We start from the raw sequence: 17,642 nt of genomic DNA on the forward strand, positions 1-17,642 counted from the left end.
TCCCAGGTGACTTTGAAAGTTGCAACAATCGCAATCCTACGCCCACGCCTGGAATCCCGAATGGGACTTGAATGAAAGTCAGGCACGCAAGCTTGCCGCTCTTGGGGGATGGGCCCGAGCACTTGAAAACACTTGTTGTATGTCAAAGCCAGAGCCCCAGACATCAATCAGGCGTCTGACATCCATAAAGCGAAGCGATGGCTTTCCAATACAAGCGGAAGCAACAGGTGGCTTGCTCGGAGAAACTTCTCCGCCCGGTCTCCTGTTTTGGGGGAAATGCCGCGTGCCCGTCAGTCGAGCTGAACTCAAAAACAACCGTCAACTAGGCGACTGTCAAATGCGCCACGTATCCGTATTATCGATCAAACAGCAGCGACTTTACGCCAGTTTCTGGGTCTCCGCTATGGCGCAGACACATATTGGATTTCAAAGGCTGCGGAACGGAATCGCAGAGCTGCACTTGCGGCACTCGGAGTAGCTAAAGATAGCACCAATATGGATGACCGCACCATAGACTCCATATTCCTGGGCTCCCTGGAGTCCCTGCCACCGGTTAGCTCGAAAATCGTGCGCATCTTCACCAGCTCCACGTTCACGGGTGGGTCCGACATCAACCAAGTAACCCCTGGCCATGTGTGGCCGGGTGGCAGATAAGTGTGAACTCGTTATGTAATCCGCATTTTCACAGACACCACAATGGAGCGGAACACACTGATGGCCAAGTGCTATCCGCGCATCAAGGACTACTGTCGCGAGAAACACGGCCTGGAATTTCAGGTGGTCGACATGCGTTGGGGTGTGCGAGATGAGGCCACCGACGATCACATGACCACGGAGCTCTGCATGCGCGAGATCAAGAACTGTCAGCGGCTCTCGATGGGACCGAACTTTATCGTATTTCTGGGTCAGAAGTACGGCTACCGGCCCATTCCCACTTACATAGTGTCCTCCGAACTGGCCCTAATCTGCGAGGAACTCACCTCGATGGGCGTAGACCGCGCCATCCTCGATCTGTGGTACAAAAAGGACAGCAATGCAGTGCCGCCCATCTCGGTGCTGCAGCCCATCTCATCGATTTTAATTAATTTCAACAACAAGGTGAGTTTTCTGGTGAAAATATTTAAATTCTTTAAGAATTGTGCAGAAGTAAAGACAGCATCCTTAAACAATTTAAAGTGAAGTGTTCAGGTTTTGACTGTTTTATTAACCCATTTTTAAGGACTTTCGTAAGTAATAGTCTTCTTAAAGAACGCTAGGTTACTTATTCAACTAGTTTTCAGATAGTTCTGTATATATGTATAAAGTATTTTTAAATTATCTAAAAGCACAATATAGTTTTTCTTAAGCTTGTTTTCCCAGTTAACCAGTTGAAAAGTAACCGATTATGTACGACTCCATTCTCCAGCGCGTCCCCAAGCTGCAGGCGGAGGATCAGGCAGTGTGGTGGGACACCCTGAACAAAATGCAGAAGCTGCTGCGCAAGGCAGCTGCCTCCTTGGGGGCCAGTAACAAGATGTCCAAGGAGGACGTCCACAACTATTTCATGTCGGGTGAGTGCGTAGCAAATAGCGAGTAGTAAACGTAGTGGTAGCTCAACAACATTGGTCCGCGTTTAGTGACGGAGCGGGAGGTGATCAACGGAATATTGAACGTCAAGAATACGAAGAACCATTGTCTGTCATATGTGAGGTACATCAACAACATTAATCTGCAGAACCTGAAAAAGGCCTCGCTGTTCGTGGACATCATCAACCGCAGCCTGGACACGGAGTCGGCCAAGTTGCTGAGTGACCTGAGAGACGTCCGGTTGCCGGCCAAGATCGAGGCCGTTAACGCCCAGAAGTAAGGCATAAAACGAGAGCCGATGCCGGCGAAAGGAGGAGCTAGATAAGGATGCTAATTGGTTCTGATGTGGGGATTGGGGGCACATTGCAGATACACGGTGGAATGGATCGGACGGGAGGGACTGGACATTGAGACGCACGAGGAGTACCTGAATCATTTCATCTCTCACTTCTATAAGAACGTAGTGAAACTGGTGGATAGGGCGATGCGCAAAGAGGACTCCAGTGCACAGGGGCAGATAGTAACTGAGATCCTTCAGCATCTGCACGCTTGCAACAATTCGGTCAAGATATTCTACGGGCGCGAGGAAAGTTGCGAACGTATCAAGCGCTACATGCTGGGGGATTCAGATAAGCCACTTGTCCTTTTCGGCGACGGAGGCTGCGGCAAAACCTCGTTGCTCTCCAAGAGTGTTTCCCTCGTGGCCACCGAGTGGTTCGCCCACGTCCGGCCCATCAATGTCATCCGCTTCTTGGGCACCACGCCGGACTCCAGTGCCTTGACGGCCACCCTTATCTCCATCTGTCAGCAGGTGAAGTCCATCCAGTACCAGCAAGCATCCAGACCCAAAACTAACTCTAATCGCTTCTAACCTCTTCCTCCGAAACACGAACACCCCTAATCCAATCCAATCAGATCTCTTACAACTACATGCTACCCTTCGAGAACATACCCGATGATCTTGTTCCCTTAACAGCACACTTTAAGCAATTACTAACTTACGCCAGCCCCACCCAGCCGCTCACCATCTACCTCGACTCAGTCGACCAGCTGACGGGCACCCAAGACTCGAACAAGGTATCTTGGATACCTACGCGTCTGCCCCCGCACTGTAAGGTGAGCCCTCTACACCGATGAGGCTGTGGACGCCACTCCAAGTCCACTTCCTTGTTTTCCTTAATTTCCTCCTTGTGCATGATACTCTGAATACTTTTGTGATTATAACCAATGTCTATATGTCTATATGGCTATTCTTAGTGCATGATTTCCAAAATTTTGTAACCGACAAACAATTTTTTATCTCCTTGACACTGTATATAATTTTGCATGATATTTTTAATTTATACTTGCTAAACACCTAAGCCCTTAAATGACTAGAATAGTTTTAATATTGTTAGGAACATAGAAATGATAAAATCGATTGCTGTATATACAGATTCTTCACAAATGCCTGACTTTACCTCAACAACTTAAAGATATTATTCCATTATTCTTTTCTACTGCGGAAATATGAAATATTATTGCCTTCTTTGGCCTAGTGCATGATTTAAATCAAACAAGCCGTGAACTTCAAAGCATCTATCTTAAAATACCCTGTTCATTCCACTGTCCCATTATCATTGCTCATACGCCCTGTATATACATTTACATTGCATGAATCCGCATGCCCCAACTCAGATGGGAAACTGAGTAAGTTTTTCCAATTGCTTGACCTGTGCGTGCTAAGCAAAATCACTAGACACCGCCACCAGAGCAAATGCAGGCACCTCACCCAAAACGACATCGCAAGGAAGCCGTTTTTGCATGAGGCGATCCTCACATGGTATCCACCCAATCCCAATGACCTTGTATATAGATCCCATTCCCACTGCTTGCAGATCATCATCTCTTGCGCCAACGAACCGGCGAATCCGACGGTGTCTCACGAATACCATGTCTTGTGCAAGATGATCGATGTGGAGGAGAACTTTATTGAGGTCACTGCTCTGGGCGAGGATTTGGCCATGAACGTGATCAAGATGTGGATGAAGACGGCCTGCCGGGATCTTAACAACTACCAGTGGCGTCTGGTGGCAAATGCCATCAGCAAGTGCTCCTTGCCAATTTTTGTTAAGCTAGTTTTCGCCGAGATCTGCCGTTGGCGGAGCTACACGCGTCCCCAGGAGACGCATCTGGCCAATACAGTAATGGATTCTATTATGCTGCTGTTTGAACGAGTAGAGAAACAACATGGTCGCATACTCGTGTTCCATGCTCTAGCCTACATAACCGCCTCCAAGTCGGGACTTTCCGAGAGCGAGCTGGAGGATCTTATTTCGCTGGACGACAAGGTGCTGGACGATGTCTACCAATATCATTTGCCGCCGACCAGGCGTATTCCGCCACTTCTCTGGACCCGTATCCGCAACGATCTGCCCAACTATCTGAGTGAACGCGAGGCGGACGGTGTCAACGTGATGAACTGGTATCACCGGCAGTTCCGGGACACCGCCAAGGAGCGCTACTTTAAGAATATGAACATGGCCATTTACTTTCACTCCATGATTGCAGATTACTATCTTGGCATTTGGGGCGGTGGGGTACCGAAGCCGTTTAAGTTTACAGAGATTCAGCGGCACAGGTTCGGATTGGCCGACAAGGAGGGATCGGCGGATCGCAAGGTGCCCATTCAGCCGTTGGTCTTCAGTAGCAAGGATGGACTCTCTAAGCGCTACAATCTGCGCAAGGTGAGCTGGCCAATATACATATCTATACTATGTTAAAATCCGATTCATATTAGTTTGGTGAGCTGCCCTTTCACTTTGTCCGCTCGCGACGTTTTAAGGATTTGTTTGAGCACGTGCTCTTCAACTACGACTGGCTGCACGCCAAGCTATCCAGCTGTCCACTGCAGGCGGTGCTGGCGGATTTCGAGGACGCCTCCAGCAACACCGACGACAAGGAGGCCAAGCGAGAACTTATGCTGGTCTCCGATGCACTGCGTCTAGGTGGCGCCATCCTGGCCATCTATCCAAACATGCTGGCACCGCAGTTGGTCGGTCGTCTTCTGCCCGAGATTGGCGGTAATCCCAATATCAAAATGCTGTTACGAGCTTGCGATCGGAGTGGCCCCAAGGACTGCGCTCTAATTCCAGTTAATCATTGTCTGCACACGCCAGGTGGACCACTTAAAGTAGGTGTCTCGCTGTTTAAATAACAGTTAAACTTGATAATTAGAAGCCACCTTGACCTGCAGTATTCCCTCGAGGGTCACCAGTTCGCGGTGTTTGCTTTTTGCTTGACTAGCGATATGCGCTACATGGTCTCCATATCCACGCACTTCATCACCTTCGACCTGTCCACTTCCGACCTGACGCGTGACGTGAATCCCGGCATCGAGGGCATTATGCAGCAGCTGGTCCTGAGTCCAGATAACAAGTGGGCTGCCGCCTACTCCAACAACAACCAAACGGTTCTGCTCAACATGCTCTCCAGCGAGTTTGTGGTGATCAACAGTCCATTCGAGGAGTCCCATGGACCAGTCAGCGGCCTCTATCTGCTCAATCAAAAGTAAGCTATGTGAGGAATCTAGCGGCATTGCAACTCATTCATTTCTCTTGCTTTAAGTTTGTTTATCACCTGCAAGCTTCGGTGGGCCCAGTTTGACATGCGCGGCAATCTTGTAGACACGTTTGAAGTTCCCGGCGAAAATAAAGATTGGGAGATCCTGAGTGAGTATATATATAGCCTAATTTTGCTAATATAAAAACATTATAATATACATCTCTTTATTTAGCCATGGAGTTCTTCAATCCCGCGGATTACAATGTAGTTTTCTGGTCTGGCTCCATCAACGACATGCGTCTAAGACTGGACTCGTGTCGGGGTGGCCACTACTCCAACTGCCAGCGGCTCTTCAGCGCCATGGTGATGAACAAAGATAGGACCCGGGCCTACGGATGTGCCAACGAAGAGAACTTTGAGGTCTCGGTGTTCGACTTCATTGAAGATGAGGCTACTGGGGAGATATGTTGGACTTTGGTGGAGAGCTTGCCGCGCTTCGAGAACGACGACAAGGAGATGCTGCTGCAGTTACGGCTTGATCAACATGATCGCATGCTTCTGGGGACGGCTGGCAAGGGCTTCGTGATCTGGGACTTTGGCAGCAAGGATAAGGATGCAGCGGAAGAGTCCCGTTTACGGGAAGGCGCTCTGTACCTGGCCCTACCACACGGAGTGCGTAATATCACCACTCGCATAATGCAGTCTAACTCGATCATGGTCAGCTCCAAACTGGATTACGCTGTTGCGGGAGTGCGCAAGAACCTGTATGTGTGGTGCCTACAGTCTGGTCAGTTGGCAAAGGTCCTGGACGCTCACTTCGGACGCATTATTCAACTGGAACCGCTGACCATCGGCAACTGGAACAACCTGGTCACATCCTCTATTGATCGTTCCGTAAAGGTGTGGAACATCAACAATATTTTCGAGAAGGTCCACGTCATCGACCGTCACGAATTGCAAATCGACGACATCAGCCTGTCGGAGGTTGACATGGCCGTGACCGTCACCCGCAGTTGTGTGGGTGTCTGGGAGACCCGATCCGGTCGCCTTCTAGCCAAGCTGGCTGACAGTCCGTTGGGCGCCATTGTCACACATGCCGAGATCACTCCGGATGGACGATACATCATCTCCTCGGAGACGGGCAAGTTCCTAGTCTGGAACCGTGTGTCCGAGCAGGTAGTCTTCAGGGACGACCAGCCCGGCATTCAGCAAATCACCCTCATGGACTACGGCTATAAGGTTCTCACCGTCTCTGTGCCGAACATAAATCAAAGGGATATCCTTGCAGCGGCTGCTGGAGGTTCGGCGGACGAAGCCAACCGGCTTACGGCGATAACGACTATGCGGTCAGTGCCTGGTTAGTCGTTATACTAATTTGGTTAAACAGTATACAAATCTTACACAAGTACTTTATTGCAGAGGGCGCAATCTTATTCCGATTCGAATTCCCAATACGAATGATCACGGGCATGCCTTTTCGTCAATCGGTTATTACTGCCGACAACGCGTACATTGTGGTGGTTACGGTGGATAAGTCCAACAAGGATTGCCTGGGCGTCTACAGCGCCACCAATGGAGCATTTGTTTCCAAAGTCCTGCTGAAGGGTTGTTCCATTAAGGAGGTCATTTCTCTAGTGCCGATGCCGCACAAAGCCAACCAGGTGGCGGTGATCAGTAGCGAGAAGGGCAGCGTCATGGACATCAAGACGAAGAAGCACGTCCGCTCCATTGCTAAGTGGGGTGGAAGCATTACGCGAGACGGCAAGTGTGGATTATATGCGCCCACCCGCGGCGGACTGGAGATGTTGGAACTGCGGAAAGGCACCACAGTTAAAACCTTTATACCCAAAGTGGCTGAGGGCGTGTTCTCGGTAATCTGCATCTTCACGGAGAACGACGAGTACGTGGCCTATTACCACAGCGGTCGCAAGACGATTCGCGTATTCCGCACCGCGGACACAGAAATGATAGCCAACTACCGGCTGCAGGCGGAGCTTACGGCGATCAAAAGCAGCAAAGATGGACGGGCTATTGTCTTGGGCACTGTAGACGGGTGTATGTCGGTGCTGGCGATTGTTGATCCTAAGAAAGAGGAAATGAATGAGTACCTGAACGATTTGCCCTCCCGCGACGAGAACTGGAAAGCCAAGCTGGCCAAAATGAAGGCCCGGGTTGGATTCAAAGCGGCAATTCGTGTGGCCACCATTTCCTCACGTTACGCCAAAACCAGCAAGGGAGGAGAGGATGGCGAGGAGGAGCTGCTCACAGAGATTACAGAGGACATTGTCGTGCCAGTGGCCGATTAACTCAATTAGTTCATTTATAAATATAACATTTATTTTCGCATATAGTTCATGAGGATGTTACAAAAATACGCTGCGTGTCTACTGTGTGTGTTATCCTGCGTGTACTGCGTGCTCTCGGCATCGAAATCAGTGTGTATGTGCGGTTAAAACTGAATGGGTCTTAAACTAAAAAATGGTTAAGGGGTAACTGCTATTTGGTAAGAACTATGGTTAGCTAATATGAGTATAAATTAGAGTTTTTAGCGCGCACTGAGCCCAACGCTTGGCTTGAAACAATTTGAGGCGTGTTGAGTGTTAAAAACATAACCAGACATAATAATAACAAGAATCGATCCTAGTAGGCGCGTGATGCAAAATCAATGACCTTTCAAGTATACACAAACCTTTAACATGCTACTGCTTTTACTGACAATTTAAACAAAATAGCGTAGGCATAAACTAACAAGCTGTCTAACGGAACCCGGTCTCAGTCACAGTCGCCACTTTAATCTCAACTCAGCCAATCGAATCTTATTGAATCGCATACGGAACACAACTCAGTGCTAATACATAGACCGATCGTTTGTTATTAGTAAAAGTACAATACATAGTTGGATGAGACATAGTAATAGTGTAATCTGTTAATTATTGTTACTGTTGTTAACCTGCTTTCGACACACACTGCTGCTCCTGTTACTACACATTATTACCGTGAATATATATATGTGCCGATTCGTAAGCATACAACTATGTTAAATAATAAATGATTCATGTAGTTTACGAGGTCTTGCTCGATCAGTGTGATTTGAGGGGTCTCTTTTTTCGTATAATTTTTAGCTGCCGCTGACTATAGCTAAGGTTTTTCAGCTACGGGAAGCGCACAGTTTATTGGGCATGATTCTCTTTCTTGATTTGAGCCAACTTTGCCTGGAGATGCTGCAAGCGATTTGGTGACATATCCCGTTTCTAATTAAAATACACCAGTTAATGGTTATTTATTTATTCATTAAGTCTACTCACTTCTCGCTTGATGAGCGACGCCTTCTGCGCGTTCATTCCATTCAGGCAGAGGTTCTCGTCAGCCACCTTATTGTCCAGCATATGGGATCCATCGTCTGCCGAACGCGCGGATGCTAGCTTGGCGGCTCCTCCGGTCATATGAAACTGTAGGCGGTCCATCCAGAAATCGGGATCGGGGCCGTTGTTCTGGTAGTTGACATCTGTGAGATAAGAACGAGTAGCTGCTGCAGTTCGTCGGATTCAATAACAAACATAAATGCATGTGCGTGTGGTTAGTATATCGAATTGGGCGTTAACCGGTCCGTGCGTTGCCCTTACCCGTCCGATTATCCGGCGCCTGAGTGGATCCAGCGTTCTGGTTCCTTTCAATCTCGGCTAAGCCCTCCTCGATGTACTTGTGAAATGGGGCACTGGAGCCTTGCAGAAAGGTACTCAGATCGATATCAGGATTTTGTTGCTAAAATGTTCAAAAGAGTTACCTCAGATCAAGAATCAATTAAAATATTTATAGAAAACAAACCTTAAAGTCGTAAAGCTTCTGCAGACCTTGCTGCTTGGTGTCTCTATCCGAGATCAGCTTGAAGATCTGTGATACTGTATCATGTGTTTGGTGCGAAATTCGCTTGGAGGCAATCTCCTTTGCCCTCTGGGGGGAGGCACCAATTCCTGCAGCAGAGCCATCCTTTTGGAAATTCTAGAAAAAAAAACGTTTATTTCTATTTGCACAAAATTATTAAAATATTTCAATGAATCCACCTTAAGAATGCGTATCAAATACGTGTGTAGCTCCGAGTGTGTGGGAATCTGGTTGAGATGCTGCAGAATTGCATTTCCCTTCACCTTTGCCATGTTATGCAGAATGGTCTTGATCGTTCGCATTGGAGTGTCCGACGGTCGGTTTTGCCACCAAGTGCTTGGCAGCGCGAGCATAAACTCGTGCACCTCGAGGATCACGGCGTCGTAGTTGAGCTCGTTGCTTCGTTCTGGTAACATCTTAACGTTGCGCCATATGCACTTCATCAGCAGGTCTGTAAACTTGGGCAGCTTTGCCTCAGGACAAGTCTCCCGCAATAGTCGTATCAAAGCACTATGAAGTTTTAAATTCAATTAATGCGGTTAAATAAATAGTAGGCTCCATAAGCTTACCAGTTTAAATTCGTAAAATCTACCTTGTCCAACACTTTCAGACATATGCCATTAATAACCTTGTTATACTGACTATCATCGCCCACGGCCAGCTTGGGATCGGCCATAAGATTTAACAGCGCCGACATTAGATTTTTGATGCAAGCCACGCTCAGCGTTTTGCCCAGAATGTTGGCATGGAAAAATGTATACAGAATGGATAAAAGCGGCTGGTAAACGACCACAGATTGGGCCGATGGTATCTGTGAGAGATTCTGACAGAAAGAAAGGAACATAATGTATAAAAATTATAATAATATAATAACGTTATTCATACCTTAAACTGTGCCAGCACATTCTGTATAAATATTTCTTCGTAGTCGCGCAGCACAGCCTGTTTTTCTGGAGCCTCGATGATGGCGGCAAGCTCGTTAATAGAAGCGCGGGCCTTGAGCGTGTCCGTGCTGCTCACACCTTTTATAACTTTTACCAGCTGCGGATCGTGCTTGGGCAAAACATCAGCCAAACTGTTGGTATAAACAGAAAGAGTAAAATACCGGATGTGTGGTGTGGGATAGCCTGATGGAGCACCTACTTTGGTATATTGTTTTCCAGCTGCTGTGGTGGCTGCTGGTGTTGCATGCGCATGGGACTGCGATACGGCGAGACTTCACTTGTCATTCCGGAGGTGGATGACGGGGACGTGGTTAGAGTCTGCTGCATATAGTGCTGTCGGGAAACCAGCCGATCGAACTTCTCCTGCGGATAGTGAATGCCGGCTCGCGTGGGCCTCACCTTAATGGGCTCGTCCAGGGATGAGATGTCTACGTTCAGTAGGGGTTTCTGCACCATTTGGTCCACTCGGACCCAATCTCTTTCGATCTCGCTGATTACCTGCGAGTCCAAGCCAAATGGTCCGCTGGGCTTTTGTTGCTGAGCCTGCTGTTGTAACTGTTGAAGCTGTTGCTGGAGTAGAAGCAGCTGTGACGAAGGCGCTTGATCGAAAGTTCTAGATAGTCAAAGAGAGAAAATGTTGTAACAATTTCGCACTTAATTAAACTGTACACACAGAGAGGAACAACAACAAACAACAAATGCAAAGGCGACTTCACAAACAATGTCGGCAACAAGCAACACAAAAATAACAAAACAACACAAGTATAAAGAAAGCCACTTTACGCCTGTCGAGTCAGGGAGCTCAGGTAGGCAACCACGTTTGTGGCGCTCCGCTCTGTGAGGTTGTTCTGCCCACGCGCATTTAGTTCCCGCTGCAAACTAAGTCAATAAAATATAAATAAAAACAAAAATCAACGGAAACAAACCGAAATTAATAAAAATAATATGCTCATCTAATGGTACATCCGAGGGAGGAACCCATTACCGCATCTTTTAAAAGCACTTAAAGAAACACCCATTGTCTTAATTTCGTACCTCCTATAAGGTTTCACTATTTATGTATAACGTGGTTGTGTAAAGGTTATATAAATACCACAACTGGTTTTAGAACCCAAGAATAAAAACTTTCATTCCCAAAAAGAGCCATTAACTACGTATTCTGGATTCGTTATATTGACACGTACATAAAAGTGGGCGACAAAAATTTTACATAAGACGCACATCAAAATTAATTTTCCGTGTCTTGCGGATTATTGGAATCCCAGAAGGCTCATAATGATAACACCAGTTTCCAACCCTCGGGTGTACAGGGCACTCGCCAAACTGAGTAGGTAAATACGTCTAGGGATATTGCCTTTTAAGCCAGCCTTCTCAAGTCCCCACTCACTTACCCGTCCTCATCCGGTGGCGGAAGCTCGTCGCAACCGTTGCCCACTTCAGCATCTTCGATCTCGATGCTGTCATGCCGTTGAGGTGCAGTCGGCCTTCCGCTGGCCGGCACATCAACAGACGGCGGTGGCGTGGGTTTTTTAGTCTTTTTGGCTCGCTTGATGCGCTCATCTAGCATTGAGAGGTCCTTCTCGTTAAGATGGCCAATCATCTTGTAAGTCTTTTCTCCGGACAAAAAGAACACCTGGACAATGCAGTTGAGTGCTGCGTTGCGTACGGAATTATCCCGGTCAGAAATTTGGCGAGCAATCTCCCGCACCGCCGCTTGGGGGCAGATGTTCATGCCATAGCTCTCAATTAGGAAGGTTAACTCGTCAAGGCACTCAGTACGCTGACGGGCATTCTTGGATTTTAGACCCTCCATCACATAGCCAAAGACCTTGACGAAAGGGAAGACCAATATGACTTGCCGCAGCACGCGGCGTACGCCGTTTCGAACAGCATCCTTAGGATCTCCGATCTAAGTGTGAAAAATGAAGCTTAGAAAATTGTAATACCCTCATTATTTGCAACTTGCCTTCAAAAGCAGATGTGGCACAAAACAGCTTCCCTCGTTCTCGGCCAGAATGTATTCCTCGTCTATAAGCACCTGGAAAACCTGTACTAGATATTCGAGACCCTTAATCAGCACAGAAGGGTTCGTATCGTAAAAGCGCAGCGTCAACCATTTAAGTATTAGGTCCAGATTACACACCAGCGCCTTACTGTTGCCAGCCAGATCTTCGCTTAGCTGCTCGATGACTTTCAAGTGGTAGCTTCAGGGCAATTCAAAAAGTTATTTCGTTAATGCGAAAGGAACACTAGAAGGACTTACCGAAAATCGTCGTGGAACATGTTGGCTATCAGCGCTTTATTTACATTTGCGGTCATCATTTGATCGCGTAACAGCTCGGTGAACTCCTCTCTTGGGGTTACAAACGTCCACTTCAGCACCTTCATCTTTTGCTCGTCCAGCAGCCGCTGGTTTTTTGCGCTGTTGGCGCACAGTAGCGGCGATGTATCGATATCTTCGTCCTTCTTGCGCGCTGGTGCCGGCTTGTCTTGTCCTCCAGCGGCCCGGGATGAAGCACTCTTTTGAATTCCAGGCGCACCCCCTGCTCCACCGCCGCGCACAGTTTTTGGCTTCGGCTCCTCAGGTATTGGGGCCTGCTGCTTGCCTTTGGGCAGCGGTTTTACTGGAAGATTAGGACGCGCTTTTTCCAGTGCTGCAAGTATATCCTTTTTGGAGGCGGGCTTCTGCTTGTCCAGAGCTCGGTTCATGGCCTCGAATCCAAGGTGAATCATAATGCCCAGCACCGCCTCGTTGGCATTTTTCCGGACTTCGGCGTTTCGATCGCAGATGTGAGCATATAAGTGCGGCACCATTGAGTGGAGATCCTCCTTCGATACTGACTTGGGGGGAAGGCCAGGCAGCTTGTCTGCCAGCCAAGCCCACAATTCGGTCTTTAAAGCTGGGGATCCTCCTTTAAGGGCATCGGCTATCATTTCGCTCTCAAAGAATTCCTTATAGCCACCTTTCTCGCCAAAACTATTAATGCAGTTAAGGGCAGCGGCTCTTACAAAGCTCTTGTTATCACCCAGAGCGTGTAAAAATCCAGGGAACAAGGTCCGCACGTGGTTTCGACACCCAGCCCCCATGGCCGTGGCAAGCTGCTCGCAAATGGCAAGTGTTGTTTGGGCAATCTTAGCATTGGAATCTACCAGACGGTGAGCCAGAGCAGGAGCCAAGTCGCCAATGCTGGGTTTGATAAGACGCGCCTCTGAAATAAGTGCCTGCAGCTTAGTCAGACCTTCGTTGCGAGTCTTCCAGTCCTTGTCGGACATCTCCTTCAGCAGTGCCTCCGTAATCTGTGGAGCAATGTCAACGCGTGGTAGAAGATCTGCCATGTTAATGGGCTCCTCTTCTCCGGCTGCCCCACCATCATCGTCCTCATTGTCCGGGGAATTATCGCCGGATCCACCGCTGCTACGTTGAACTCCTCTAACAGGCTTGGGTGGTTTTTCGCCCACATTCTTGTCGAACTCTACCTGGATCTGAGACTTTAGTGCAGGCTTCTCGCTGTCGAAGAACATCATTAGAGCTTTGCCCATATACATAGACATGGTGCCCACCAACTGAATGGCGGAGGCACGAACCGTTGGGTTCGTGCTCTGCACGCCTTTTCGTACATCCTCAATAAGTGTCTTTGGCTGTAGTTGGAAGCCAAACTCTGTGATTGACTTGCCCACCCAGTTAAAGGCCTCTGATTGTACTTTAGGCGATTTTTGCTCGAAAGCAAAGCTCAACACTTTGCCCACAACGTACTCCAGTTTAGTGGCTTCGGCAAAGGCCGACAAAACATCGGCAGCTGCTGCACCGTTTTTGGCGTCTGCTAGCTTCTCGGTTATTTCGTTAATCACCAGATCAACGGTTGTCGTCGTCAGCGGATAATTTTCAGCCACACTGCGGATTATGTCTAGCTTAAACTTGAGTACTTGGAAATTCATTTCTTTGAGGCCCGGCTTGCGTCCACTGATTGTTCGGATCAGGATCTGTGATATGCCAGCCTGTTTTGCATCAAAGCCTGTTATTTCGCCCAGGAGCTGTTCCACAGCAGCAAGGCGGTTCTTCCAGTTGGAGTCCACCAACCCATTAAGTATGTCGGATGGCAAAATTTCCTCGGATTTTTCCTGCAAGTCCTCGGGGGTTAATTCGCGTTCCGTGGCTAGAGGTTTTCCACCCGCTTTTGAAGCTGCAGCAGGAGCAGATGTAGCTCCCCCTCCACCAACAGCCGCCGGCTTTTTCAATACCTTACGGGCTCCTGTGGTGGCCGGTCGGGCTACTGGCTTAGGATCCACACTACCACCCTTTGCAGGAGCAGCCGCTTTCGCAGTCGGTGCGGATGCAGGTCGTGCCTCCTTCTTGGGACCTGCAACCTTTATTTTGATTTCCGCCTTGTCATGGCACTCCTTTATCTTCGCCATTTTTAGTGGATCAACGTCGGCTAGCAAGGGAGTCACCGCTTTGTCTCCCATTAACTTCATCAAAGTACCAAGAGCTTCGGCGCTGCTGTCGCGGACAGTTGGATCTGGCTCGTTCAGCGTTTTCACTAAACTGGTCGTTAGTAGCTTAAGTAGCTTCTTGTTTAGCGCGGTTGGTTGGGTGCGGGTTAGGGCACGGGCCAAAAACAAGGCCGTTTCGGACTTCACACTTGGATTTTTGTTGGCCAGGGACTCCACAATGGACTCTTGCTGGGCCTCTAGAGAAGTGGAGGCGTAAACGGCATCGATAGCCTCACGCAGTGCTGTCACAACATTAGGTTTCTTTTCTTTAAATTTCTCCAACAGGGATGGGACACAAGCCTGAAGTAGAAGAATGTACACATATATAAGGGCGTTATTTGGGAAAAGGTATGAATTACTTACGGATGCGTAGTTTGAGAAGCGCTTGGCCAATCCTTTGGCTAGCAGGGCTAGACATTTTCCGGCCATTGCAACGAGGACTACGTTGGAGTCCTTGGTAATAACCTTCTTGAGAGCGCTCACCAGCGTTCCATACTCGCCATTCTCAAGCTTGGGATGGTCCGTGAGCAGCTTCTCCAGGACCTCCAGAGATTCCTTGCGCAGAGTCCACTTCTTTTCCTCCAGCTTATCGTAGAAGTCCTTGGGCATTTTGGAGAGAATGTCAACGGGGTCTAGAAGATCCATAGGATCGATTTCCTCAACGCCAGCCTCGCCATCCTCTTCTGCATACGAAAACAAAAATTAAATTAATATTTCAATGCTTTCGTAATAGAGGAGTCCATACCATTATAGGCATCTTCGGTCGCTGCGGCGTCGGCGATCTTCGCTTGTTTTTCCTGCTGGGACTTTAGATATCTAAAAGAAAGAGTGTTTCAGCAAAGTAGTAACAGGGGGAAATCTTTCAACATACCTGGAGGGTTCAACGCGTTCGCCTTTGAGTTTGTCGAACTCATCCTCCAGTTCCTTGAGCGTTACCTGGGGTAACGTTGAGATCTGTGCCTTCATGGCAGCTCCGATCCAACGGTAAATTTCTACAGCCAGCTGCTTGCCCTCATCTCGAACCGCCTTGTCTCGGTCAGACATCAGCGGGGCAAGTTTTTTAATCAACGGCTTGACGCCGATCACCTTGTGTCCGAATTCCCGAAGGGCCAGTGTGGTAGCTGCCACGCAGGCGGACACAATCTTAGGATTCTTCGCCTCCATACCCTTAACCAGCTCTTCGACGACGGCATCCTGCTTCTCTATCTCCACATACATGAGTGCAACTTGGACGGAAAGCTCCTTGGTTTTTGTCTTTGGCGCCGCAATGCACTTCTGTACGATGCCAGTCATCACGTCGCCTACTGTGCGTCCGGCCAGGCCGCTGTTCTCCACAAAGATGAGGGCCGCTTCTAGACCCTTTTCCTGGGCCAGGGCATTGGAATCCACCACCATCTTTTTTATAAGTCCTGCGAATTTAGACCATTCCGGCGACTTCTCGTCATCTAACTCGCGAAAAATCTTTGCGGCCTCCTCATAACCATCGACGCGGGCTTTCCATAGTTTATGGACACACCGCTCCTCCACCGGCAACTTCTTGTACTCCGTATCCTCGGCCATGGTGTCGTGTTGCGTACGCTACTCGATTCGGAGTGAGCAGCGGGTTCTCCTCAATGGTCTCGGGCGCAAGCAGTTGTCTCAACCAACATTCTACGGAAAAAAAATAATATGTATAAAAAGCAACTCAAATCGAAATATTTTTAAACAAAAAAACTAGTTAAATCCCAACGAAGCAGAACTATTCTGGATGTCAGGAGTCATCGAGCTAATGTTTTAAAATTGAGCTTAATAGTCTATGAAATACCGAAGGCCAAGGAATCAGCATCATCCATCCGTTCCGCTCAAGGGGCGGCAAAAACTAAATGGGTCGGCCATATTTAGATTGTCGTTCTCTAAGTGCAGTTATTTGGCAAATAGAAACAGAAATAGGAGAGTGTAAATTTGGATTTTCGGAAAAGGTTGGTGGGCTTGTCACCCAGGATGGGTGATATCATGTCTCTGAAAAGCGCGTTTTATTCAGACAATAAATCAGGGGCAGGGCAACACCTACCCCACCTCCCCCTGCACCAACGCTAAAAAAAGGTGACACAGACGCACACGCAAGCCTGCGACTGATTCAGGCGTGGATTTCCCATCACTCCAATTTATTATTCATGCATTTGCCCCATCAATACTGTTTGGATGCGTCCCTGGGTTAGATTTACTGTGCTCCAGTTCCAGTAGAGCATTATTCAAGTCGGACATGCCCGCGCTGTGTTTCTCCCTCTCTCTTCCTCTCGCTCTTTCAATCTTATTCTTAAGCGCTCTTTTAAGCTCTCACGCACACCGACGCCTTCAAGTTCGAATTAACGGATCGTACCGCAGGCAACAACAAATGTTTCTCCTGTGGGCTGTGCGTCTGGAATATGACGTCGTTTACCGTTCCAGCCAACCGCTAATGGTTGCTGCGACTATCAATTTCCAGTGGCTGCAACTTGAGAGCCGCAGATGAACCACATATCAACCATTTTAGCGACAAACAAATAGCAACGCCCTGGAACAAAATCGCGATGCACCCGAGTGCATTCCGGTACACGCACTAGCACACTCACCATCAGAATTGCAATCCAAGTACCGCCGTAGATTGGTGATTGGACAAGAGGCTGAGGGGCGGACAGCTGGCCAGGGACAGCGGTTTAAAAGGGCTGCGCAATGCAATAACTTCGATTTTTCGCAGGCGACACGCACCAACACTAACACACGGCACAACACAGAACACGCACACTAATCTGACAAAGACACACCGACGGGCGTTTTTCCGGGATGCCAAGCAATGTAGCAACAATAAAGAATAACTTAACTACGTTTCCAGCACTTCGAGGCACTTTTGTGCAGCGGAATTCACTTGGTTTTGCGAGAGGTAAATAAATAATAATTTTCGCAGTTCTTCAACAGCGTCGTTCCGCCGTTCCAGTGTGACCGCTGCTCACATTTGTAGCATTCCCTGAAGCCCTGAATTAGTGTGCCTGGGTGGGAAACTAGGATACTAGGTACGCGCCAAATTTTAAACATATATATTCACTACTTATTTGACCAACATGGATTCAAAACGTGTATCGCAAATTATTTTCAAATAAAAAAAATATTTAATATGTTTGGGAGCAAATTCTTTTTGTGTAATCATTTATGACCACACCTGTATGTAATAAATCCCTCTGTAAGTCAACAGGACATAAG

General features: G+C 48.1%; 2 protein-coding genes across 7 annotated transcripts; one reads left to right on the forward strand and one right to left on the reverse strand.

Annotated features, from left to right (window-relative positions):
- Window positions 1–456: 456 nt before the first annotated feature.
- LOC122622529 (NACHT and WD repeat domain-containing protein 2) lies at window positions 457–7,416 on the forward strand. Its single transcript, XM_043801039.1, has 12 exons — window positions 457–598; window positions 689–1,098; window positions 1,406–1,550; window positions 1,617–1,842; window positions 1,936–2,377; window positions 2,482–2,682; window positions 3,444–4,292; window positions 4,346–4,738; window positions 4,802–5,115; window positions 5,173–5,276; window positions 5,342–6,466; window positions 6,529–7,416. Exons 1-12 carry the CDS (start codon window positions 496–498, stop codon window positions 7,413–7,415), a joined length of 5,199 nt encoding a protein of 1,732 aa, XP_043656974.1. The 5' UTR covers window positions 457–495; the 3' UTR covers window position 7,416.
- Window positions 7,417–7,424: 8 nt separating this feature from the next.
- Window positions 7,425–17,384, reverse strand: LOC122622527 (protein mini spindles). Of its 6 annotated transcripts, none has more exons than XM_043801033.1 (16): window positions 17,018–17,384; window positions 15,298–16,076; window positions 15,172–15,242; window positions 14,790–15,109; window positions 12,199–14,726; window positions 11,902–12,139; window positions 11,327–11,844; window positions 10,719–10,814; window positions 10,135–10,548; window positions 9,877–10,066; window positions 9,561–9,814; window positions 9,171–9,501; window positions 8,935–9,108; window positions 8,733–8,871; window positions 8,415–8,614; window positions 7,425–8,360 (listed from the first exon to the last, which is right to left on the reverse strand). In XM_043801033.1, exons 2-16 carry the CDS (start codon window positions 15,984–15,986, stop codon window positions 8,280–8,282), a joined length of 6,243 nt encoding a protein of 2,080 aa, XP_043656968.1. In that variant the 5' UTR covers window positions 15,987–16,076; window positions 17,018–17,384; the 3' UTR covers window positions 7,425–8,279. The 6 variants fall into 6 exon arrangements, with proteins under 6 accessions (XP_043656968.1, XP_043656967.1, XP_043656970.1 ...); XM_043801032.1 differs by having other exon boundaries at window positions 8,415–8,638; XM_043801035.1 differs by lacking the exon at window positions 10,719–10,814.
- Between the last annotated feature and the right edge of the window lie 258 nt (window positions 17,385–17,642).

The sequence above is a fragment of the Drosophila teissieri genome, chromosome 3R, assembly GCF_016746235.2.
Source record: "Drosophila teissieri strain GT53w chromosome 3R, Prin_Dtei_1.1, whole genome shotgun sequence".
In the NCBI taxonomy this organism is placed as follows: domain Eukaryota; kingdom Metazoa; phylum Arthropoda; class Insecta; order Diptera; family Drosophilidae; genus Drosophila; species Drosophila teissieri.

Coding starts and splice junctions, on each gene's coding strand:
- LOC122622527 (XM_043801032.1), bottom strand. CDS start 15,986: ATGGCCGAGGATACGGAGTACAAGAAGTTGCCGGTGGAGGAGCGGTGT. Junction 9,815..9,876: donor ATGTGCTGGCACAGTTTAAG/GTATGAATAACG, acceptor TCTTTCTGTCAG/AATCTCTCACAGATACCATC. Junction 8,361..8,414: donor CGTCGCTCATCAAGCGAGAA/GTGAGTAGACTT, acceptor TATTTTAATTAG/AAACGGGATATGTCACCAAA.
- LOC122622529 (XM_043801039.1), top strand. CDS start 496: ATGGATGACCGCACCATAGACTCCATATTCCTGGGCTCCCTGGAGTCC. Junction 1,099..1,405: donor TAATTAATTTCAACAACAAG/GTGAGTTTTCTG, acceptor TCCATTCTCCAG/CGCGTCCCCAAGCTGCAGGC. Junction 1,551..1,616: donor CCACAACTATTTCATGTCGG/GTGAGTGCGTAG, acceptor GTCCGCGTTTAG/TGACGGAGCGGGAGGTGATC.